The 26,298-nt window shown below is 36.1% G+C and overlaps 1 protein-coding gene across 1 annotated transcript; it reads right to left on the reverse strand.

The window, feature by feature from the left end:
- Nucleotides 1-626: 626 nt before the first annotated feature.
- LOC139976407 (uncharacterized) lies at nt 627-22,844 on the reverse strand. Its single transcript, XM_071985118.1, has 9 exons — nt 21,227-22,844; nt 19,246-19,443; nt 16,790-16,891; nt 15,499-15,626; nt 14,161-14,395; nt 11,845-12,009; nt 10,405-10,751; nt 5,785-6,327; nt 627-5,100 (listed from the first exon to the last, which is right to left on the reverse strand). Exons 1-9 carry the CDS (start codon nt 22,842-22,844, stop codon nt 5,077-5,079), a joined length of 3,360 nt encoding a protein of 1,119 aa, XP_071841219.1. The 3' UTR covers nt 627-5,076.
- Between the last annotated feature and the right edge of the window lie 3,454 nt (nt 22,845-26,298).

Genomic DNA, 26,298 nt, shown 5'->3' on the forward strand with positions numbered 1-26,298 from the left:
GCGGCCATCTTGGATTTTGGCCGCCATCTTGAAAAATCGGAGACGATTAAGTGGGTTCCACGGATAAAATCGATAGATAGGTCGAAAAGAAACTCCATGCCAAATTTGGTACTTTTGTCCGGCCGGTAACGTTAAAGTTGCTAAGCCACCTGGCTATAAGGAGGATTAACGCAAAGCAAAATTTGCAGTGCACTCAGCAGTCTTTTATCTTAAACCTTATGTCATAGTACATACGATAATACGTACTAAGCAACTTAAATGTGCGTCTGTCCGAAAAGTGGTGGGCAGGGAGGGGGTGGTGGGCAGGGAGGGGGTGGTGGGAAGGGAGGGGTGGTGGGCAGGGACGGGGTGGTGGGCAGGCAGGGAGGGGGTGATGGGCAGCAATTAATAAGACTAGCCTGCTGGAAAGGCTTTCATGTCTTAGCATAAGAGTAAACACTCATATTTGCTTACAATTTGGCATCTTTTCAGGAAACGTACTTGTCATACACCAAGTGACATAGCCAATTCTGAAAATGATAATGATGGGCAGGGAGGGGGTGGGTGTGGGGGGGAGTACGAAAAAGTGTGAAATTTGCAACTGGACTTGTAACAGAATGCTAAAAATAACAAAAACAGAGATAAAGAATTGTTGCATGAATATTTATTTAATATGAGAAGTGAATAATAAAGAAAGCACAAAGTAAGACGCATGACATAATGAATATAATTATATATTATTTTACAAAACCACGACGCTTATAAAACTGTACATTATCTACCTACAGAACCGTATCTATTTCTTTCATTGTCTTTTCTTCAAAAGCAGCTCTTTACGTTCGGACGTCAAATTTGGTCAAAAAATATAAATATAAGTATGTGACTAATTACATTTGTCGATTAGTTAGCAGATTAACAATTAATTAGTTATTTTAATCAATTCTGAATATGTTTTCAGTACGATTTTCCTCCATAACTTCAGAATCCTTCCTTCTTGGCAGATGAGTAGCTGTTTCGTAAGAAGCTGCTTAAGTCATAAATCTTTTACTTTAGGGTGTCATGCTCAGACTTAACATGTAACGTTTCACTTAACGTAGTAATAATATTCATACAGTCATGGATATCATGGAAAAGACATTAAAACGAATGAAATCACTGTGCAGAAACGGATCACATCGCCAGGACCCCAGACAAACTTAACGAAAAATAGAATAAATCAGAGATATTCACTGAAAAACAATATTCTATACCTGTACCCATTGACAGATTTATAGCACAATCTTTAGCAATAAGACACCATAGGCTTCCACCCCTTACCCGCCCCCCCCCCCATGTTAGGAGGCACATCCTAATAAAATAGAAATGTGGAATATCTTGCCCGAAAATGTTCCCAGCCGTTCCACCACCCCTAGGCATTTGCCACATATGTTTATTAGATAATCTGGCATTGCTAATATCATGTCCCCCCCCCCCCCAACAGGGAAAGTTAGCTACTAAAAACTGTCGGTATTCGATGAATTAGTTATCCAAGCAATGTGATCAGTGTAGGCTACCACTAACATTTGCAGCTTCTATGACACCATTTTGAGGTTGTCGACTGCAAGAGAGGGGCTAGACCAAAACCATAGGTGTAAGAGCCCAATTTTATTTGGGGGGGCTGTAAAGACTTGCTCAAAAAAATAACCAAAATTTATATGTACATATCATATAGGCATGCATCGGTTATACATCGCATGCCAATTACATACAATCATTTGCTGTGTTATTACCCTTCCGCATTGGTAATAATTTTTCGGGATGTTGTTACAATCATAATGATAATAATCATATAAGTTTAACCATTGAAAAACACATTGCAATTTATTTTTGTTTCAGTAGGTGCCCGAAAAATTCTCAGCATATTGCCCGAATTTTCACAAAATATTTGGTTAGGGGAGCGGGGCAGCAGTCCCCCAGCCCTCCTACGCATATATGCCCAAAACCCTTCTACAAGAACACAATTTAGCCACGACCATAAAAATCACAATCAAAATGATAATAATATAAGTTTAACCATTGAAGAACACATTGCAATTTATTTTTCTTTCAGTAGGTGCCCGAAAAATTTGGACCTATGCCCAAAACCCTTCTACAAGAACACGATTTAGCCACGACCATAAACGCCAGCTGAATTTCCCCTCTCCCAAGAAGGCCGTCCCATGTTTATGAAGATCACCAGCCAGCTTTATTCCTTCATCTATTTATAATGAATCGTTTTAAGGTTAGCAGCTGGTTCTGTTCGATCCATTACTACACCAACAAAATATTACACTATTGAAAAAGAAGAAGATACTTAGTTTAGATCTACCATGTGTATGTTGTACATACACCTTACCTATTTTACCGATACACAAACTGGAAGTTATCATTTACCGAGCGTTGAGGTTAATTAACAGCTTGTTACACCCATGTGAATAAGCTAACAGACCTCACAGAGTTCGTATATATAGAACATGTTGGTCGTAAGTCCATTGACGTTTTGTGAGTAGTTCAACATGGTTATGAAACATACTTGACTACCTTAGCGCAGCTATCAGCTAGAGTATACCCTTCCATTGTTCCAATGTTATCAGTCATTTTAATGTTTACCAGTCACTGTTCCATTATTCATTTACTTATATAATTTTAAATGCAAAGCTGAATTTCTCATGAAATCTCTTCCCTGCTGCATTCTGGGTTGTATCAAATGAAACTAAGGCTTGATCCGTGGTTACACTATGCAAGGTTACTGTGGCTTCTGACTGGCATCCTTAGCAGAGAAATGGTTATATCGGGAGCGCCACCAACTAAGGGTTAGTTCGAATTATGTCTTAGCCATGAATATAATGCTCTTTTCCAATTATTAAAATGTCCAAGTAAGTTTTCCATTATTCATTTACTGACATACGTTGAAGGTTGTAAGGAATCTATTGTTGAGATTAATCAAATCATAGCAAAGAAAACATGTCTCCCCCCCCCCCCCCTCCTCCTCCATTCGCTTATTTCTCCAAACCGTCGTTTATTGCATATACATAGTGTCTACATGTATTGCTGTGATGACCAAATAATTCTTTAGAATACACACAAAAACATTAAATATAAACCATTTAACTATCAGTTAAAAGCCACATTTGATGGGATAATACCAAATTCATTATCATCAGAAAAACAGTTGCATAATAATAAAGACAAGCAAACACAAATCGGTCACCATATCCCTGCGGCCATGCCATCTAATAGTAGTAGCGAAAACAGTTTTCCTATTGTCCTATATAAATACACATGGAATACAAAGTGTAACTTTTCCTGCCAATTCGTTTGGATTTTCAAAAGCCTTTGCTTTGACTACCTATTGCTTATTCTGTCTTATGCATCACACGGAATTTACAGAAGGTACAAAAACAAGGTAAGTGCACAAACTTCAGGAGTGGACCCTTAATATTACTCGCATAAAATGACAAAGATTCTTATTTAATTATCAGATAATAGTTTTGGTACAGTTTGGATGCTTTCTGATATTTATGTGATTTATCTGTTTTGGTAAATCAATGAAGTATCTCTATTTTCTTCCATCTCCTACCACTCCCTTCTTCCTCCCCCTCCCTCAAACCAACCCCCTCTACCACCCCTGGGCCTCATGCACCAATCTTTAATATACTGCAACCACAATGAGTCCACTGATTTTCCTTATTTTTAATATCTTTGTGTTTTTTGTTTTTTTTTATACCCGGTTGTGATAGGGTGTGGGGAGTTAAGATCAACTTGGAGTCATTATCTACAATACTGTAAATTTTAACTCTAAATTATTAATATTTGGGTATGTGAGTGGCAGAAGAAGTTTCCCCACATGTATGATACAAACACCACATTTTGTGAAAGAGCTAGTCAAGTTTCTGCTGGTAAATTTCCAACATACTATTCTACGAAATCCATCATATTTTCGTGGATTTCAGGAATGGTAGTGTGACCATAGAATTATCTTGAATCCAAAAATACAAAGTATAATAGGCAAGTATGTCACTGTTTTAGTAATGTAGTACTGTTGTCGTTTAAGTACATTAAATCTATGCCACAAAATACTAGGAGTACCTCATGTTTACTAACCCTTACCAATATACAATAAGATTTTTATGCTATGCAGTAATGCTAAGTATTTAGGGATGTCCAGAACAGGTTCTCTGTGTACTACAAATGTCATTCAAACAATTTAGGCTACATTGTATTAAAAATAAGACATGATAAAAAAATATATTGAAATATGCATCACTATATAAACAAAAAATTCAATCAAAAACAATTTGGCATCTTTGAACAGAGTTCTTTGATAACAATTTTTGGATTATTGCTTATCTTGACAAAGTATTTGGTCTCTTTATACTGGTCCAACAAGAAGTTGTTTCATACTAGTTCGGTCTAGTCCAGTATAACTCACTGTTCTGTTTCGGGTACTATCTGCAACACTTTCAAACTGGTCTGGTACACTTCGTAGTTCTATTAATAGTTCAGTCTACAAGACCTTTGAGAGACTGGTCTGATACACCTCACACATCTGTTTGGAGTAAAGTCTAGTTCGGCCTGGTCCGGTATAATTCACAGTTCTGTTTCGGGTATTATCTGCAACACATTCAAACTGGTCTGGTACACTTCGTAGTTCTATTAATAGTTCAGTCTACAAAACCTTTGATAGACTGGTCTGATACACCTCACACATCTGTTTGGAGTAAAGTCTAGTTCGGCCTGGTCCGGTATAATTCACAGTTCTGTTTCGGGTATTATCTGCAATACATTCAAACTGGTCTGGTACACTTCGTAGTTCTATTAATAGTTCAGTCTACAAAACCTTTGATAGACTGGTCTGATACACCTCACACATCTGTTTGGAGTAAAGTCTAGTTCGGCCTGGTCCGGTATAATTCACAGTTCTGTTTCGGGTACTATCTGCAACATTCAAACTGGTCTGGTACACCTTGTAGTTCTATTAATAATTCAGTCTGCAAGACCTTTGATAGACTGGTCTGATACACCTCACTCATCTGTTTGGAGTAAAGTCTTGTTTGGCCTGGTCCGGTCCGGTATATATCACAGTTCTGTTTGGGGTATTTTCTGGAAATTAACATGAAAATTCTGAAATAAAGTGGTAAGTTTCAAATATAGAAAAAGTTGGTGATATGACTTTTTTATTGGATTTTCTTATGGTTTGAATTGGAAAAGGAAATGAGGAATTTAACATTAAAGTGCAGGTAGATGGATTTAATGTAGTCTAGCTCACCCAGTGATATCATCAGAAATATCTATGATGGTAGGTTACCAATGAAGGCTTTACTATTTGATTCTACTTAACAAGAGTGCATATGCTAGCCTGATGGTGTACATAATACATACAGTAGATATATCATGATTTCTGTTCAAGCAAGGGGAATGGGGGGGGGGGTGGACATGCTGACTAATTTGAATATCTAATTGCAACATTTTGATATTTTTATTGTTGCCATCTTCTTGGCTCTAACGAAAATAAAAGTTCTTTTCATCTTCATCGCAGATAATTCTCCCTAACACAACAATGCTACCATGAATAGCGCCCTCACAAACCTGCCCTGCAATGTCATGGGGCTGTGTATGATGGGGTCACCTTTGGCATGTTACTATACGGGTCATTTCAGATGCTTTTGGTAAGTCCTGGATTTCACTTCAAAAATTGTGTCAAATATATCAAAATTAATTTATTTTAAGAGCACCTTTTGTCATATGCTAGTACTGAAATGGCAATCTTCCAACAAATTAACTCACCAAATTGTGGTCAGTTTGACCAGAAGATGAGGCACAATCATTCAAACTATATGTAAGACAACAATCACTTCGTGAAGATTTATGATGAGGACAATAAACCTTTCGCACTTTCTCATCGAGAGGTTTTCTTTGGATTCTTTCTTCAACTAAGCCAGGACCAATGGTTCCCTGGCCATGAACATCTCTCTCCTGTATCCTTATATCTATATCATCAGTGTCTGCTGGTTCCAGAATTGGTGGTGGTCTCCTTCCATAATCATCCTCATAGATATAATACAAATTATCAATTCCCTGATGATCAGCTCTCGATGTTCTATGAGCAGTGGGTTTAGTTGGCCTCTGTCTAATTCCTTCTCTTCTTCCAGCAGGGATTGCTGCCGATGATCTGCCTCTGCGTTCCTCTTGAGGCAGGTAATACGACATCCTCTGTCTTAATGGTCTTTCATTATCGGGTATAACTTCTGCTGCCTCTTCACTGCTATGATCACATTCAGGAGTGCTAGATTCCTTAGAACCAGCACTTGATAAGGTGGAGTGATAATCCTATAACAATGAAGAGAACAGATAAGTCAGATTCTGGTTCATGGCATGAAAGATTTATGAAATTAATTTATGAAATAAGTTAATATATTATCACATACTGTATGTTATCACAAATAATATCACATATATTATCACGTATCTTATCACATTAATATCTTGTATGTTCTCACATTTATTATCACGTACGTTATCACGTATATTATCTCGTATTATATCACATACATTATCTCGTATTATATCACATATATTATTTCGTATTATATCACGTGTATTATTACGTATGTTATCACATATATTATCACGTATGTTATCACACATATTATCACGTATGTTATCACACATATTATCACGTATGTTATCACACATATTATCACGTATGTTATCACACATATTATCACGTATGTTATCACACATATTATCACGTATGTTATCAAGTTATAGTATCGTATGTTATCACATATTGTCTCGTATGTTATCACATATATTGTCTCCTATGTTATCACAAATATTGTCTCGTAGGTTATCACATATATTATCTCGTAGGTTATCACATACTTTATCTCGTAGGTTATCACATATATTATCTCGTATGTTATCACACATATTATCACGTATGTTATCACACATATTATCACGTATGTTATCACACATATTATCACGTATGTTATCAAATTATAGTATCGTATGTTATCACATATTGTCTCGTATGTTATCACATATATTGTCTCGTATGTTATCACAAATATTGTCTCGTAGGTTATCACATATATTATCTCGTAGGTTATCACAAATATTGTCTCGTAGGTTATCACATATATTATCTCGTAGGTTATCACATATATTATCTCGTAGGTTATCACATATATTATCTCGTAGGTTATCACATATATTATCACATATGATATTACACACATTAACAGAAACTGTGCAGTTGCATCTTCCCGTGTGCTATAGTTTCACAAGATACTGGATCCCCTCATAAATTAGTTGAGCATCCAATCCCACCTCTAAGATCACTGCAGACACAAACTGTTTATTAAACCAGCCACTGGATGCTTACATCTGTATCGTTATCTAAAACTCTTTGTAACCCTGAGAACTCTGGTAAGAATCAAGTTCGCAACAAAACATTGGTTGGAGTTCTTTTCCATTGTTTATAATTTTCCCAGTGACCATTCCGTTGTCAATTTACTTATACTTAGAAAAAGTTATATCATTCGTTTTTAATTAGTTAACTTCCATTTCAAATCGTGAAGTCAACAGCCAAGAATAACAAAGTTTCTTCTACCAAACTGTGTTTTAAGGTGTATGTGTGATGTAATTCTATAGTTACTTGCTCAATAACTTAATTTTTTCTGAATTTGAAAGGAAATTGAAAAGTGAAGAAAATCCTAAGAAAGAGGTAGATAACCTCCTCGTTCAACACTGATTATTATAACCGTAAATTTTGTAATCAGTTACATTCAATTTGTTGTTTAAAAATGGGGCTTCATTTGGGAAAATGTCAAATTGATTTTAGAAATTTTAGATAAAAAAGAAAGAAAAAACATTCCTGGGTCTTATTCCTCTAAAATTTGAAATTGTGTTCGGTAGATAAAAAAAAGTAGTATGTAAAAAAGTTTAAAAAACACTTGTACCACATATAGTGGTGGTTATACAAAATATTTTAGGATATCATGAGCAGTTTGACGAGCGTAGTTCTTTTAAGTCGATACCGTTTTTATTTTTACTTATTCACACTTGAAATTTAAAGATTTTCATGAGTCATTGATTTTCATGTGAATTATCTATTTTGTATATATGAATATAAGGATAGTTTATTAACATCTGTTTGATATAATATTTATTTGTGTAAATTGTGGGATTTGATTATACCAGACTAGTAATAGTTTCCTCTGAGGATATTAACATTGATTTAAAGACAAGTCTGTTAGGCCATCTGGAGAATACAATATTTCCATGAATATATAGTTTCACAAGTATAGGCTCTATAAGCCATCATGGAATGACAAATGCTTTGGCATGGTGCACCCACCATGCCTCGTTGCTCGTCAAAGTACATGCATAATATGGCAGGGAAATGTACCAACCATGGGAGGGCCATGTGGCATGCTCCCAGCTGCAACTAACATATTCAACCCCTTTGTCAGTTTGAAGTGATAAAGAGTTTGGTAGACAAACAAATGCCACTCTAATTGGGCATTTACGATAACTTTGAAATTACTGCTGGATGATATGATGTTGAGTTTTTACTTTCCCTGTGTTGGAATAGTTTTGACCTGCATGGACCCCTGTTATTATTTGAACACATACTGTCAGAGTCTTATAGAGTTGTATCATATTTACGCACTTGCTACGAGCACATACAACAAGAAGGCTTGTGTTGCTAAGGAACAGCAAATCCTGTAGTCTGCTGGTTATGTCTGTGTACATTGCCTTTAGCCCTGATATATCATATGCAGCCCATCTGCACTTTGACTGTGTTTGAAAGAAAAAGCAACTTTGGACAATTATAAGTTTGGTAAACATTAATATATGCATCCCTTTGCTAAAGGTCTGTGTTTGCTTTGTTTCATCAGCAATATGATTGAGACATTTATTTTGCAAATGCATGGAGCGCAATAAGAGTTGATTGCTACAGGGAGCATGTCACATGACCCTCCTCCATGGTTGGTAGTGTTTCTTGCGTGTCTCCTAATTGGCATGATTGGTCACATTTATGTATCTGTCGATGTTGTTGCTAACTTAGTAGCCATTAATAGATTTGAAAAGTTGAAAAATTTGGAGTGCTTTCACATTATTACAGTGTCTGCCTCACGAAAACAATCAAAATAAAACAGACACAAAGTGATTTCTCCTGAAGTAGATAAATTAGAACAAGATAATGATAAGGATACTTTTGTTGCTACCACGAGATAACTGTAATCAAATTAATAATTTTAACTGTGATTTTCTTTGGCTTGTGTTAGATAAATGTGATTCTGTTTAAACCAATAACCATCTCACATAGAAATGTTTACTGTCCTCTTCTGAAATCCTAAACACAAGCAAACATACTGATATTCATACCACAGGCAGTGCTTGTTGTAGATACTAAACACAAGCAAACATACTGATATTCATACCACAGGCAGTGCTCGTTGTAGATACTAAACACAAGCAAACATACTGATATTCATACCACAGGCAGTGCTCGTTGTAGATACTAAACACAAGCAAATATACTGATATTCATACCACAGGCAGTGCTCGTTGTAGATACTAAACACAAGCAAACATACTGATATTCATACCACAGGCAGTGCTCGTTGTAGATACTAAACACAAGCAAACATACTGATATTCATACCACAGGCAGTGCTCGTTGTACATACTAAACACAAGCAAACATACTGATATTCATACCACAGGCAGTGCTCGTTGTAGATACTAAACACAAGCAAACATACTGATAATCATACCACAGGCAGTGCTCGTTGTAGATACTAAACACAAGCAAACATACTGATATTCATACCACAGGCAGTGCTCGTTGTAGATACTAAACACAAGCAAACATACTGATATTCATACCACAGGCAGTGCTCGTTGTAGATACTAAACACAAGCAAACATACTGATATTCATACCACAGGCAGTGCTCGTTGTAGATACTAAACACAAGCAAACATACTGATATTCATACCACAGGCAGTGCTCGTTGTAGATACTAAACACAAGCAAACATACTGATATTCATACCACAGGCAGTGCTCGTTGTAGATACTAAACACAAGCAAACATACTGATATTCATACCACAGGCAGTGCTCGTTGTAGATACTAAACACAAGCAAACATACTGATATTCATACCACAGGCAGTGCTCGTTGTAGATACTAAACACAAGCAAACATACTGATAATCATACCACAGGCAGTGCTCGTTGTAGATACTAAACACAAGCAAACATACTGATAATCATACCACAGGCAGTGCTCGTTGTAGATACTAAACACAAGCAAACATACTGATATTCATACCACAGGCAGTGCTCGTTGTAGATACTAAACACAAGCAAACATACTGAGATTCATACCACAGGCAGTGCTCGTTGTAGATACTCCAGGAGACTTTGTAGTCTATCATCATCTTCACTATTGTAGGAGGAACTGCTCGTATCACTTCCCACACTAGCGGCAACTTCTCCGTCCAGGATATCTTGTTCAAAGAAGAGAGGTATTTCCGGATCTTTCTTAGCTTCCTCCGTCGTCTGACGTTTATAATTCAATAGGTAGACACTGGGGTGGTCATTTGGAGTATATGTCTCCGATCTCTCTGTTTTCTTACAGCAGGCCAGAAGCAGGAACAGACAAATCAGGATCAGGAGTATGGGCAAAAATACTGCACATAAAGTAATAGCTAATACAAGCTTCCAGAAAGGTGCTGTAAGAAGGAGAATAAGAAAATTAATAAATATTCAACACTTTTAAACAAGTTTAAAGCAAGCTTGCAAACACTATAACTTCTAGTCTGTTAACATTCAGTGCATTACACACTTCTTCTTTGAGGGTTCAGGACAACTTGTCCCACCTACACATACTATTTAAAAAAGAAAAGAAGAAGAAAAAAAAAGCAATATCTGTGAATAAGTAAGATGAAAACTGATCTTAAAGCCTTCAATAGATTTCAGCTACAACCGATGGTCCATGCGAGAGCACAGCAAGGATACCATCATCAATGGAGTGACTTTGCTAATTCTGTATATTATGCAGTAGAACATAGCTATTGGCAATGCTAGTTTCGGTGGCGTTAGTTGAAATAGATAGGTTGTACAACAACATTTCAGGGAGAAAGTGTTAAACACCCTTCATAGGACGGTAGATGGCCCTTGCATCCACTCTTCCATCCAGTCCTTGATCTTACAAGGACCTATAGAGCATCGATAATGCTAACGTCACATGCATACACTGTTTGAATTATAAGGTAAAAGCCTACCACACAGCAGTTAGCATAGGATAGACATCAGCTTAATGTGTTAACAGCTTTTTGTCTGATGTCACAAGTTAAGCATAATTATCTTATTCTTTTATGGTGCTTTCCATGGATAGTGCTTAACAACCTACCCACCCCTCTACACACCCACCAGCCCCTCCCCCCCCCCCTCCCAAAGAAAAACAGAAAAAGAACAAAAATATATTTAAACCCAAATGAATGACCAAATAATAGCGACAGTAACGCCAAAAAGGTGGTGAAGCACATATTGCATTATGCAATAACTTTCCCTCATTAGGTGCAAATATGTAAAATATTTTATTTTTATTCTCGATGTAAACTTCACCAATTTCAAGTTGAATTTCATTTGAAAGCATTCAACAGAACTTCATTGAACTTGGTTTCATTTTATTTTAAGTTTTACTACGTTTAATACTGAGCAAAGTTATGCATTAGAGCTGTCTGCATGTAAAACTGATCTATAGCATCTTCACCAGACACCATTAACTCCTTCCAGTTTTCTATACATAATATTTGGCCTTACCTGGTTTCTGAACAAATCTGCAGTCCCTGCCTCTCGATCCATCCGGAGAAAAGTCTTCCGTACCATTGATGCATTCACACGTATAACGATAACCATCATTTTGACATGTTGCCAATACAGAACATGTGTCAATATGGAAACCACACCAATCCAAGTTTGCTGTGTCTGAATAAGTCAATGAATGACAAGATAAACAAAAACGAAGTGAATTTTACAATAATGACTCAAATCAGATGATAAATAATAGACTTATAAATCATGCTTTCATGAATAGAGTGAGTTCAAAAGATTGATATTGATGGTACAGAACGAAGAAAATTACACATATGTAATGCTTTTAAAACCCCGGTGGTTGCACAAGTTATCCGGGGTACCCACCCAATGCTCTACTACCCGGTTCCTAATTTGTTACCCGAATCCTTTAAATGTGTTTATTGAATGTTTATATTCCTTTTCTTTTACTTTTTAAGAAGTTTAAAAATGTTTCGAAAACTACAAATTTTTATTGATAACAGGTTAATTGAAAGAAACAATTCCAAATTGAAATTAACGAAAATGTATGAACATGGACACATTGCCAGAGAAAAATACACTTGATATATTATAGCATTCAATTTGCAATATTTTGAAAATAGCTATACCAGAAGGTAAATAGACAAATTTCTGGGTACGTGGATACCCGACGGGTAACAGCCTCGGGTACCCAGTTCCCAATTTTTGGTACCCGTGTAAAACACTATAAAACCCTGAATATTTGTTTATAGTAAACAACATGTCTGCACAATGGATACTCCATGTATAGGTGGCATTACTGTAAATCTAAATATGGGTTTTATTGTGACACAGGGTCATCCATACATTGGATTACCAACACAGAAAATACATGATTGTGTTTGATATATGACATATGCATGTGGTTGTGCAAGATTTCCTTACTTAATTAGGATAGCTTAGGCTATGATGCTTTTATTTAAGCACTGCTGACCCTTGACCCTTAACCTCCACCAACATGCACATATGAAAAAAATACTACAAAACAATTAGACTACAAACAAAGATGTAAATGACTGGTTTATTCATTCACATATAAATATGAAAACAAATTAAATATAATTACATAGCTATAGTTTGATATTTTTCCCCCTTTATTTTTGTTTTACCATTCCTCCTCACCATTATGTAAGATTGATTGTTTTCAAAACTATGGTTTGTTTTATCGTATAATAACTGGATGATTTCATTAATTATCACTATTTTAACATTTACTGACAGTTTTATAGAATGAGCATGATCAAAAATAAGGGCACATGTATATATTACATGATCAAATATAAGCGTGAATGTATATATCACATACTATTAGCAAGATCAACAATAAGTGCGCATGTATATTTCACATACCATTGGAATGATCAAATATAAGTGCTCATGAATATATTACATACTATTAGCATGATAAACTATAAGTGCGCATGTATATACTACTGTACATACCATAGTATGATCTAGGATAAGTGCGCATGTATATACTACATACCATTAGCATGATCAAATATAAGTGCTAATGAATACTGTATATTACATACTATTAGCATGATAAACTATAAGTGCACATGTATATACTACATACCATAGTATGATCTAGGATAAGTGCGCATGTATATTTATACCATTGGAATGATCAAATATAAGTGCTCATGAATATATTACATACTATTAGCATGATCAACTATAAGTGCGCATACATACCATAGTATGATCTAGGATAAGTGCGCATGTATATTTTACATACCATTGGAATGATCAAATATAAGTGCTCATGAATATATTACATACTATTAGCATGATAAACTATAAGTGCGCATGTATATACTACATACCATAGTATGATCTAGGATAAGTGCGCATGTATATATTACATACCATTAGCATGATCAAATATAAGTGCTCATGAATATTTACATACTATTAGCATGATCAAATATAAGTGCTCATGAATATTTACATTCTATTAGCATGATCAAATATAAGTGCTCATGAATATATTACATACCATTAGTATGATCTAGGATAAGTGTGCATGTATGTATTACATACCATTAGCATGATCAAATATAAGTGCTCATGAATATATTACATACTATTAGCATGATCAAATATAAGTGCTCATGAATATTTACATTCTATTAGCATGATCAAATATAAGTGCTCATGAATATATTACATACTATTAGCATGATCAAATATGAGTGTGCATGTATATATTACATACCATTAGCATGATCAAATATAAGGGCACATGTTTATACTACATACCATTCATTGAAAAAGACTGTATATCAATGGTCAGATTTGTATTTGGTAAGGTATTCAAAATTCCATTCGCTCTTGTTTCATTGATGATAATTTGGTTGACTGTGGACGCATCGACTGCATCATTCTTTAAAGTGAGAAGATAGTCGACATGTATACTTCCTTCCCTCAACTGAAGTACCTGGTTACCAATGTAGATTAGAGAGGTTAAGAAATGATTCCTCATTGCTGTTTCAATCTACAAAGGACAAAAAGAAACAGAAACGTTCAGCACAAAATCTTTCCTTTTTTTTTCCCATCTCATTTATTCAAAAGTATCATAACATATGGTACACACTTGTTTAAATTATTATTACAATTACAATTTTTACATTATTTACAATTCTGATTACTACATTGTTATATCAGCTCAATGTTACAAAGGAACTATTTACATAATGAGAAAAATGTTTCCGAACTGAGTATTTTCCCCTCTCGCACAAATACACATACACAAATAGTAATATGTTACATATTATTATAATAATAATTATTATTATTTTTATTAATATTTTTATTATAATTATTAAATGTTTATAATTTTTATTATATAATAAAAATTATAAACATTTAATAATTATAATAAAAATATTATTATAACTATTAGTATTAATAAATAACATAGGTTATACATATATACAATTATAATCAAATAATAAGCAAAATGTAACTTGTGTTAAACAGATATTCTAAAAGTTGACATATTAGTAGCATATCAAAATCTTTCCTTATTGCTTGATCATTTAAATAATTCAACGGTTGCAGTTGTATCCTTGATTTAATGTCAGTTACATTCCATATATGACATGTGTATGGTATAATACGATACCTTCCATAATGTTTCTATCTTTTTGTTTTGTGTGCTTGAAATTAATAGTATGTGTGGTAAATTTAAGCATTAAGTGATAATCATGCAATGTCGAAATTTAATGAAAGTTAATATGAGAAATTTGATCAAAAAGAAAATTAAATTTAGCACTATAGAAAGAGCAAAACAAAGGCTAACTTTAAATTATTACAAAAATGACATAAAAGATGGCTATCTCTGTAAAGTGTTTGATCAAAGGTGTTGAACTGCCCTGATGTGTGGGGCCAGGGGAAGTGAGGAGGGGGGGGGGGCGGGGTAGGGTAGGGTGAAAGGATACACCATTCCCTAATTGAAGCAATTGAACCATGCAGCTATGTACATCAAGTAATTGAGATTTACAAATTAGATGTAATCTGCAGTGGGATTATCTGCATAACGCTAGGCCTAAATGTTGCTTGATGTTTTAGATAATGTAAAAGTACATTCATAAATACCCCTCTTTGAATTTCATTTATAAGCTTTTCTAACTTATCCGGGCCATTGACATCACACTGTGAGACCAGATGAGCCGGCAACTTGTCCTCTAACAGGATGATGAAGAAACCTTTCAGATGATATGTTTCTGTGAAAATATTCAGAAAATTAAGATCAAACTATGACATATATATTCATCTCTAATTTTTTTTTTTTGTGATGGAGGGGGGGGGGGGAGTACATTGCAATTTAAGTTCATTCATACTTTTGCTACATTTGCTGATTCTTAAAAATGCTTCTGAAAATGTGACAATTCTTATCATCAACTTCTATTCTGCATATACTCTTACACCAGCCCCCTTATAAACAAGATAGCTCACATTCCTATTTAAGAAATATAAATATTTCATGAGCCAAACAATTTTGTTGATACCATTTTTTCATGGAGAATTTGGGGTACCTTACCTCATACCGAAATCTGCTAACCAGTCAGCAAGCCCATTCCCTATCTGGATATGTACTTGGTTTGGCTAAAATATGCTAATTAACCCAGAAAGCCAGTTGGCTTAGTTATTCCTTAATTGCCACATTTTTGATAGATATCAATAAGATACTCAATTGTACTGACCAAGAGGGAGCTACATACCACAAAGTATGAACTGCAACCAAGCAGCACTTTCGAGTTATCGTGTTTACAGAGTTTTCACAATTTGATCTCTGTTGACCTCAAATGACCTTTGCCCTCTAAACATTTGAATGTGGTTCTTGTAATCATCGAGCTTAATCTTCATACCAATTATAAAGTTCAACCTGGAGGTACTTTTGAGTTATCATTTTTACAAGGTTTTCAGACCTTTACCAATTTTGATGGCAAAAATAAAGTTAAATCTCATCACTTTAAATAGTGTAGCCTATACTCAACAAGAGAATCTACATACCAGGTATGAACTTCACAAAGATGGATTTTTTGAGTTATCGTGTTTAAAGGTTTTGCAATGATATGCAATGAGCAAAGTTTATTGACATTTGAAGGAAACAAGACACAACATGTTAAGTTCTAAAACTCATAGTCCCCCTCTCCCACCCACCCCCAACAAATGAATGCTTCATGAGGGTTGCAAATATATAGGATTATTACATTAAGTAAACATTTTGAATGCAATGAATGAATGTCTTGAAGTATATTCTGATGAACTAACTTGAGGAAAGTGCAAAGTTAATATTCTCTGTAATTAAATGGATAGCAAAACTGAAAACTGAAGTTCCATTTCAAAATTCCAAATAGAGTAATTTGGATACAATAAAAAATACCTCGGCATTCTCCATCCAGCCAGAAGCCTTTGTCACAAACACACGCTGGTTGGCCGTTGACAATGTCACACCTCCTCCGTGGTCCACATTCTAAATTGCATTCTGCTCAGCAAAAAGAAATGTAAAAGAAATTGAGTTAAAAATTACTTAACAAATCCAGACAAGATTTGACATGTGCATAAGAAATTTATCACACTTTTAAAAAACTGAGAAAATAACTGACTCATTGTACATTCTGGATGTCATATTTTACTTTTGAGCAAATCCATGAAATACATGATATTGTAACGATTATTCTTTCCAAGGTAGGGTGGGCCGTCAGGTCGGGATCCTTGGCCGTAGATGTCATATTTTGATAGGCCACGAATAACACAGCTAATGAAGAAGACGAGCGACACGACAGAAGACACAACACGTATTTTAACGTTCTGGAAATCTCTTATTAGCCTTCCGAGTACAGAGCTACAGTCGACTGTATCAAAAGCAAACCATATAAAAAAAACTTGAACTAACACAACTACAAATTAACATCTAACCAACGAAACAACCTACTCCTAAAAACAACATAACCTCACTACTCAAACTACAACTCTCTACTGTCCGACGTGTACATCGTTCCTCCTTTTAACTATGCCCCCGAACAATGGGTTGGAATGCCTGGGGCATTCATGTAAACCGCTAAACCCTATTGACAGGGTATACATGTGAAATCGTTACCATTCAATAGAGATTATCCCACGGCTCCCATTCAGATACATAGGGATAAGAGAGCATACAATGGCGCCTGTCACCATGGAGAGAAAACAACCGCCGCCACGAATGCAACACTCGGCTACACCTGGCGGAAGTTCCTCCCCATGGGGACAAAGCCTAACATAGTGATCCACGTGCGCACAGCCGGCTCGGGTGTCTCAAAACAAAGCCCCAGCGTTACCAAACGCTCACACGCTCCCGCACGACACGACACGGTCGGCCAGCGTTACAATATATACAGTATATCAAGTCATTATAATAAAGACAGTTGTGCTCCTTCCAGTCAAAGATGATGATGACTTCCGGACACTCGTAGAATGACCAACCTCTGGAAAGAAGATAAACGTTGTGGTTCTAATTTATGCCATCCGGACACAGTAAAACTACCAATCAACAATGAAGACTCCCAAGGCTCCAAAACAGCAAAAATTTACATAAAACAGTATTTGAAACTTGTCAGGACACTAACCGGACAAGATTTACAAAAGTTAAAACTTGGAAAATCCTGAAAATGCAATAAGATATAACCTTCAGAGTTATATCTCTTATAAATCAAAGTTGCACATCATGGTTATTTGTCATTTTGATTGTGACTTTTATCAACTTAAGGAACAAGGCAAGGTGGCTGCATGGTGGTTAGACTAAAGATCCATTAGTCACATGACTTGTTAATGGTAAAAAGTGCCATAATGAGAATTAGTCCATTAACCATAGGTTGCACTTTTCAGCTCTCTTGACCTCTTACTGAAACTCGATCTCTTCTGCAAACAAACTGGTTACTTTGGAAGTGTTGATTTGTTCACACCTTGCCATGTCTGCCTTAATTTGATAGTGATTTGGCTACTAGCTGTTTGATGAGTTGCATAATAGACGAATAGGCAGCTCAACTAATCTGCGAAAAGATGAGACTGATCACTCAGCTAACCAACTGGAAAAAACCTGCCGCTCAGTACGGGTTTTTGGATGCATATACCTATAGCTAATGGACACTTTCGTGACATGTGCCTTCATTTGATCAGTGCATGGGGTTATTGATGCCACTGTAGCATTTATACAGCTGTTACTCAGTTCTATTTATCAGGGATGAGCCTAGGGTAAAAACAAAAATCACAGAACTTTGCAAAAATTGCGGTATAGGCTCCACATTGCGTATGCTACAGTGTGTTAGGATAATAATTTTGTCACCGGAAAAGAAATCACAGATATTCCGCGAATTCGCAGAAAAAGCTCATGCCTGATTTATTTTGTAAATAATTTTCTGCTCCATGTACCGCTAACAGCTACTTCAATGTCACAACTGTTTTGTCAATTACTTTTGGAGCTACATTTTAAAAGTCTGACTGCAATTCTATACCGCTCATGTGGGAACATTTTAATCGTCATAAGAATAGGTAATAGAGGTAAGGAAATCATCAGTCCAAAAAGAGTGGTGCCGTACAGTAATCAACTCAACAGAAGTGAAGAGACCTGTCAAACCTAACAAAAATGCATCTTTCATATCTTGACAATCTGCTGAAACATTATCCAGCTCTGCGAAACTGTGCATAAGGATTTTGAATATTAAAGAAGTCTATTTTCAGTAAGTTATTTCAAATTTAAATTAACATATTTTTAGTTATCAACAATCTTAAAACTTATAATTCTTAGACTTAATTTGAAATATTTCAAATATCAGTAACTAATTTCTAGTAACACACACGTACCTTTACATTCTGGTAAAAGATCGGGGGTTAGTTTGCCTCCACAACACTCTGTCTTGCGAATGCCTCTTTCTGGCAATACATAGCCATTGATGCAATCGTAATAGATAGTTTCACCAGGGTGATAAAACTCCCTCTGGACTCTACTGTTTGCAGATATGTGGTAAGCATGTACATTTGGCAAAGTGACTTGACACTGACCTGCAATTTCATGAAATCAAAGTAGATCACAAATAATTTCAATAAGCCACATATATTGCTTCCAATTTGAACTGGAAAGCAGTTAAAGCAAAGATCATTAACAAACATGGATGCTATACATATTTTAAGAATCTTCTTTACAAATTGAAATACTGTAGTATAAACGGCAGAATTCCAATTTCCGGTAAAACATGGATAGATGACAGAAATGTCAGGTATCTATCAATCTTTTGCCTGAATAAAATTAATAAAAAATAAAATAAGTGCTAAAGAGAAATCCATTATAGGTTAATATACTCATATATATCAATAGGTATATACCATATATGTGAAAATATACCCATATGATAAGTGCACATACCATATCTGAAGATATGCTATTTGATAAGTGTACTATATGTCCACATAACATATGTGAAGAGATACCATATGATAAGTGTACTATATATCCACATACCATATGTGAAGATATACTGTACGATAAGTGTACTATATGTCCACATAATATATGTGAAGATATACCATATGATAAGTGTTCTTTATATCCACATACCATATGTGAAGATATCCCATACAATAAGTACTATATATCCACATACCATATGTAAAGATATACCGTACGATAAGTGTACGATAAGTGCACATACCATATCTAAAGAAACCATATGATTTGTTAAGACCTAAAATATCAATGTGCACATACCATGTGACTTGACTCAATATACAGCCTGTTCAGTAAATGAATATTTGCCTCATCAACTACAGCAAAAGCATATACCATATTGAGTTCAAGATTGGTATTGATTCTGGGGGAGGTCACTTAGGGTGTTAATTAAACAAAATTAAAGCTTGGTTGAACTGCATACTTTGGATTCCCACATTTGCCAGTAGAACACCACTTTTGGTGTCATGGAGGTGTCATAGTAAACCACATAGTCACACTCATAAGAAATGAAGCATCGAAAGTTTTACATGGTATGTAGATTGAAAAGTTTGTAAATGGTTTGTATAGTTTCTGAATTGTATTTATGATACTGACAAGTCAACATAATTTTATGTGAGTCCACAAGACTACTCTTTATCTAATAGGTGAAGTATTATTTTCAGAGGTCAAAATCTGACAATGTTGTGAACATGTTAATACCAAAAATAAAACTTGGAGTGCAAAACTCTAACATTTGTTGACATCAAATGACATTTAACTCCCCCCCCCCCCCCCTTAAAATGAAACAAAAATTTAAAAAGCCCATAGGGTTTTTGCACTGGCTAAGATGGATTCACATTACTGGAATGAAGTTCATTCGAGCTTTGCTTTTGGAATACTTTATAAAGTTTCTAAACTGTGATGTCTGTTGACATCAATGACTTTGCTCTCAAGAAATAAATCCAAGTTTACTCCCTGAGTTATGTGGCCATTGTATTCAGACTTTGGATAGTAGTGACCAAAATGACATTGACCTCCCAATAAAAATGAAAGGGCAGGTTCTTACTCTCACTACAGTAAAACCACCAACAAATTATTAAGTTCATCCAAGCTTCCAGTCTAGAGCTTAACATGTTTACATCAAATGCACAAAATTAGCCTTAAAGATTTTGAGTTACCATTCTCACAAGTCAGTTTAACACAATTCAAAAAGATTTGAAACATCACAATCAAATATGAAAATATGCTTCAGGTCTGTGAAATAAAAATATAATTTGAGATACTACTGTAGACGTCTTAGCAAACATGATGATGCAACATCAGTAGTGGAATGAAAAGTGGAAAATGTCACTGTCTAACCTGTTTCTTCCAAAGTTACTACAGTTGTTGCTGGTTCAATTGATGCATCTGTCTCTATTTCAACTTTGGTGGAACTTCCTTCACTTGTTGATGAAATGAGAGTACCTTGTTCAGTACTTTCTGCAGAAGAGGATGGTGTCTCAGTGGTGATGATTCCTTTGGTACTGGAGGCAACCTCCTGACTTATGTTTGTAAAAGGAGATATTTTACCATCAGTAGTGGAATGAAAGGTAGTAGCTGCTGTAGATGACTCTGTAACAGTACTTTCTGTTGCAGTGGAATGTTCCTGAGTGGTTACTTCTGAACTTGCTGAAATCCCAGTAGAGAACACATCAATAGTTATAACCTCTGATGTTGATTCAGTTGTTTTTTCTTCCAAAGTTACTATAGTTTTTGTTGGATTGGTTGATGCATCTGTCTCTATTTCAACTTTGGTGGAACTTCCTTCACTTGTTGATGAAATGAGAATACCTTGTTCAGTACTTTCTGCAGAAGAGGATGGTGTCTCAGTGGTGATGATTCCTTTGGTACTGGAGGCAACCTCCTGACTTATGTTTGTAAAAGTAGATATTGTACCATCAGTAGTGGAATGAAAGGTAGTAGCTGCTGTAGATGACTCTGTAACAGTACTTTCTGTTGCAGTGGAATGTTCCTGAGTGGTTACTTCTGAACTTGCTGAAATCCCAGTAGAAAACACATCACTAGTTATAACCTCTGATGTTGATTCAGTTGTTTTTTCTTCCAAAGTTACTATAGTTGTTGTTGGATTGGTTGATGCATCTGTCTCTATTTCAACTTTGGTGGAACTTCCTTCACTTGTTGATGAAATGAGAGTACCTTGTTCAGTACTTTCTGCAGAAGAGGATGGTGTCTCAGTGGTGATCATTCCTTTGGTACTGGAGGCAACCCCCTTACTTATGTTTATAAAAGGAGATATTGTACCATCAGTAGTGGAATGAAAGGTAGTAGCTGCTGTAGATGACTCTGTAACAGTACTTTCTGTTGCAGTGGAATGTTCCTGAGTGGTTACTTCTGAACTTGCTGAAATCCCAGTAGAGAACACATCAATAGTTATAACCTCTGATGTTGATTCAGTTGTTTTTTCTTCCAAAGTTACTATAGTTGTTGTTGGATTGGTTGATGCATCTGTCTCTATTTCAACTTTGGTGGAACTTCCTTCACTTGTTGATGAAATGAGAGTACCTTGTTCAGTACTTTCTGCAGAAGAGGATGGTGTCTCAGTGGTGATGATTCCTTTGGTACTGGAGGCAACCTCCTGACTTATGTTTGTAAAAGTAGATATTGTACCATCAGTAGTGGAATGAAAGGTAGTAGCTGCTGTAGATGACTCTGTAACAGTACTTTCTGTTGCAGTGTAATGTTCCTGAGTGGTTACTTCTGAACTTGCTGAAATCCCAGTAGAAAACACATCACTAGTTATAACCTCTGATGTTGATTCAGTTGTTTTTTCTTCCAAAGTTACTATAGTTGTTGTTGGATTGGTTGATGCATCTGTCTCTATTTCAACTTTGGTGGAACTTCCTTCACTTGTTGATGAAATGAGAGTACCTTGTTCAGTACTTTCTGCAGAAGAGGATGGTGTCTCAGTGGTGATCATTCCTTTGGTACTGGAGGCAACCTCCTGACTTATGTTTGTAAAAGGAGATATTGTACCATCAGTAGTGGAATGAAAGGTAGTAGCTGCTGTAGATGACTCTGTAACAGTACTTTCTGTTGCAGTGGAATGTTCCTGAGTGGTTACTTCTGAACTTGCTGAAATCCCAGTAGAAAACACATCAATAGTTATAACCTCTGATGTTGATTCAGTTGTTTTTTCTTCCAAAGTTACTATAGTTGTTGTTGGATTGGTTGATGCATCTGTCTCTATTTCAACTTTGGTGGAACTTCCTTCACTTGTTGATGAAATGAGAGTACCTTGTTCAGTACTTTCTGCAGAAGAGGATGGTGTCTCAGTGGTGATGATTCCTTTGGTACTGGAGGCAACCTCCTGACTTATGTTTGTAAAAGGAGATATTGTACCATCAGTAGTGGAATGAAAGGTAGTAGCTGCTGTAGATGACTCTGTAACAGTACTTTCTGTTGCAGTGGAATGTTCCTGAGTGGTTACTTCTGAACTTGCTGAAATCCCAGTAGAAAACACATCACTAGTTATAACCTCTGATGTTGATTCAGTTGTTTTTTCTTCCAAAGTTACTATAGTTGTTGTTGGATTGGTTGATGCATCTGTCTCTATTTCAACTTTGGTGGAACTTCCTTCACTTGTTGATGAAATGAGAGTACCTTGTTCAGTACTTTCTGCAGAAGAGGATGGTGTCTCAGTGGTGATGATTCCTTTGGTACTGGAGGCAACCTCCTGACTTATCTTTGTAAAAGGAGATATTGTACCATCAGTAGTGGAATGAAAGGTAGTAGCTGCTGTAGATGACTCTGTAACAGTACTTTCTGTTGCAGTGGAATGTTCCTGAGTGGTTACTTCTGAACTTGCTGAAATCCCAGTAGAGAACACATCAATAGTTATAACCTCTGATGTTGATTCACTTGTTTTTTCTTCCAAAGTTACTATAGTTGTTGTTGGATTGGTTGATGCATCTGTCTCTATTTCAACTTTGGTGGAACTTCCTTCACTTGTTGATGAAATGAGAGTACCTTGTTCAGTACTTTCTGCAGAAGAGGATGGTGTCTCAGTGGTGATGATTCCTTTGGTACTGGAGGCAACCTCCTGACTTATGTTTGTAAAAGTAGATATTGTACCATCAGTAGTGGAATGAAAGGTAGTAGCTGCTGTAGATGACTCTGTAACAGTACTTTCTGTTGCAGTGTAATGTTCCTGAGTGGTTACTTCTGAACTTGCTGAAATCCCAGTAGAAAACACATCACTAGTTATAACCTCTGATGTTGATTCAGTTGTTTTTTCTTCCAAAGTTACTATAGTTGTTGTTGGATTGGTTGATGCATCTGTCTCTATTTCAACTTTGGTGGAACTTCCTTCACTTGTTGATGAAATGAGAGTACCTTGTTCAGTACTTTCTGCAGAAGAGGATGGTGTCTCAGTGGTGATCATTCCTTTGGTACTGGAGGCAACCTCCTGACTTATGTTTGTAAAAGGAGATATTGTACCATCAGTAGTGGAATGAAAGGTAGTAGCTGCTGTAGATGACTCTGTAACAGTACTTTCTGTTGCAGTGGAATGTTCCTGAGTGGTTACTTCTGAACTTGCTGAAATCCCAGTAGAAAACACATCACTAGTTATAACCTCTGATGTTGATTCAGTTGTTTTTTCTTCCAAAGTTACTATAGTTGTTGTTGGATTGGTTGATGCATCTGTCTCTATTTCAACTTTGGTGGAACTTCCTTCACTTGTTGATGAAATGAGAGTACCTTGTTCAGTACTTTCTGCAGAAGAGGATGGTGTCTCAGTGGTGATGATTCCTTTGGTACTGGAGGCAACCTCCTGACTTATGTTTGTAAAAGGAGATATTTTATCATCAGTAGTGGAATGAAAGGTAGTAGCTGCTGTAGATGACTCTGTAACAGTACTTTCTGTTGCAGTGGAATGTTCCTGAGTGGTTACTTCTGAACTTGCTGAAATCCCAGTATTAAACACATCACTAGTTATAACCTCTGATGTTGATTCAGTTGTTTTTTCTTCCAAAGTTACTATAGTTGTTGTTGGATTGTGTGATGCATCTGTCTCTATTTCAACTTTGGTGGAACTTCCTTGACTTGTTGATGAAATGAGAGTACCTTGTTCAGTACTTTCTGCAGAAGAGGATGGTGTCTCAGTGGTGATGATTCTTTTCATACTGGAGGCAACCTCCTGACTTATGTTTGTAAAAGGAGATATTTTACCATCAGTAGTGGAATGAAAGGTAGTAGCTGCTGTAGATGACTCTGTAACAGTACTTTCTGTTGCAGTGGAATGTTCCTGAGTGGTTCCCTCTGAACTTGCTGAAATCCCAGTAGAAAACACATCACTAGTTATAACCTCTGATGTTGATTCAGTTGTTTTTTCTTCCAAAGTTACTATAGTTGTTGTTGGATTGGTTGATGCATCTGTCTCTATTTCAACTTTGGTGGAACTTCCTTCACTTGTTGATGAAATGAGAGTACCTTGTTCAGTACTTTCTGCAGAAGAGGATGGTGTCTCAGTGGTGATCATTCCTTTGGTACTGGAGGCAACCTCCTGACTTATGTTTGTAAAAGGAGATATTGTACCATCAGTAGTGGAATGAAAGGTAGTAGCTGCTGTAGATGACTCTGTAACAGTACTTTCTGTTGCAGTGGAATGTTCCTGAGTGGTTACTTCTGAACTTGCTGAAATCCCAGTAGAAAACACATCACTAGTTATAACCTCTGATGTTGATTCAGTTGTTTTTTCTTCCAAAGTTACTATAGTTGTTGTTGGATTGGTTGATGCATCTGTCTCTATTTCAACTTTGGTGGAACTTCCTTCACTTGTTGATGAAATGAGAGTACCTTGTTCAGTACTTTCTGCAGAAGAGGATGGTGTCTCAGTGGTGATGATTCCTTTGGTACTGGAGGCAACCTCCTGACTTATCTTTGTAAAAGGAGATATTGTACCATCAGTAGTGGAATGAAAGGTAGTAGCTGCTGTAGATGACTCTGTAACAGTACTTTCTGTTGCAGTGGAATGTTCCTGAGTGGTTACTTCTGAACTTGCTGAAATCCCAGTAGAGAACACATCACTAGTTATAACCTCTGATGTTGATTCAGTTGTTTTTTCTTCCAAAGTTACTATAGTTGTTGTTGGATTGGTTGATGCATCTGTCTCTATTTCAACTTTGGTGGAACTTCCTTCACTTGTTGATGAAATGAGAATACCTTGTTCAGTACTTTCTGCAGAAGAGGATGGTGTCTCAGTGGTGATGATTCCTTTGGTACTGGAGGCAACCTCCTGACTTATGTTTGTAAAAGGAGATATTGTACCATCAGTAGTGGAATGAAAGGTAGTAGCTGCTGTAGATGACTCTGTAACAGTACTTTCTGTTGCAGTGGAATGTTCCTGAGTGGTTACTTCTGAACTTGCTGAA

This window comes from Apostichopus japonicus, chromosome 11, assembly GCF_037975245.1.
Source record: "Apostichopus japonicus isolate 1M-3 chromosome 11, ASM3797524v1, whole genome shotgun sequence".
In the NCBI taxonomy this organism is placed as follows: Eukaryota; Metazoa; Echinodermata; class Holothuroidea; order Aspidochirotida; family Stichopodidae; genus Apostichopus; species Apostichopus japonicus.

Coding starts and splice junctions, on each gene's coding strand:
- LOC139976407 (XM_071985118.1), bottom strand. CDS start 22,844: ATGATCACCACTGAGACACCATCCTCTTCTGCAGAAAGTACTGAACAA. Junction 19,444..21,226: donor AGTAACTTTGGAAGAAACAG/GTTAGACAGTGA, acceptor ATGAAATTGCAG/GTCAGTGTCAAGTCACTTTG. Junction 6,328..10,404: donor TACAACGAGCACTGCCTGTG/GTATGAATCTCA, acceptor TCATTGTTATAG/GATTATCACTCCACCTTATC.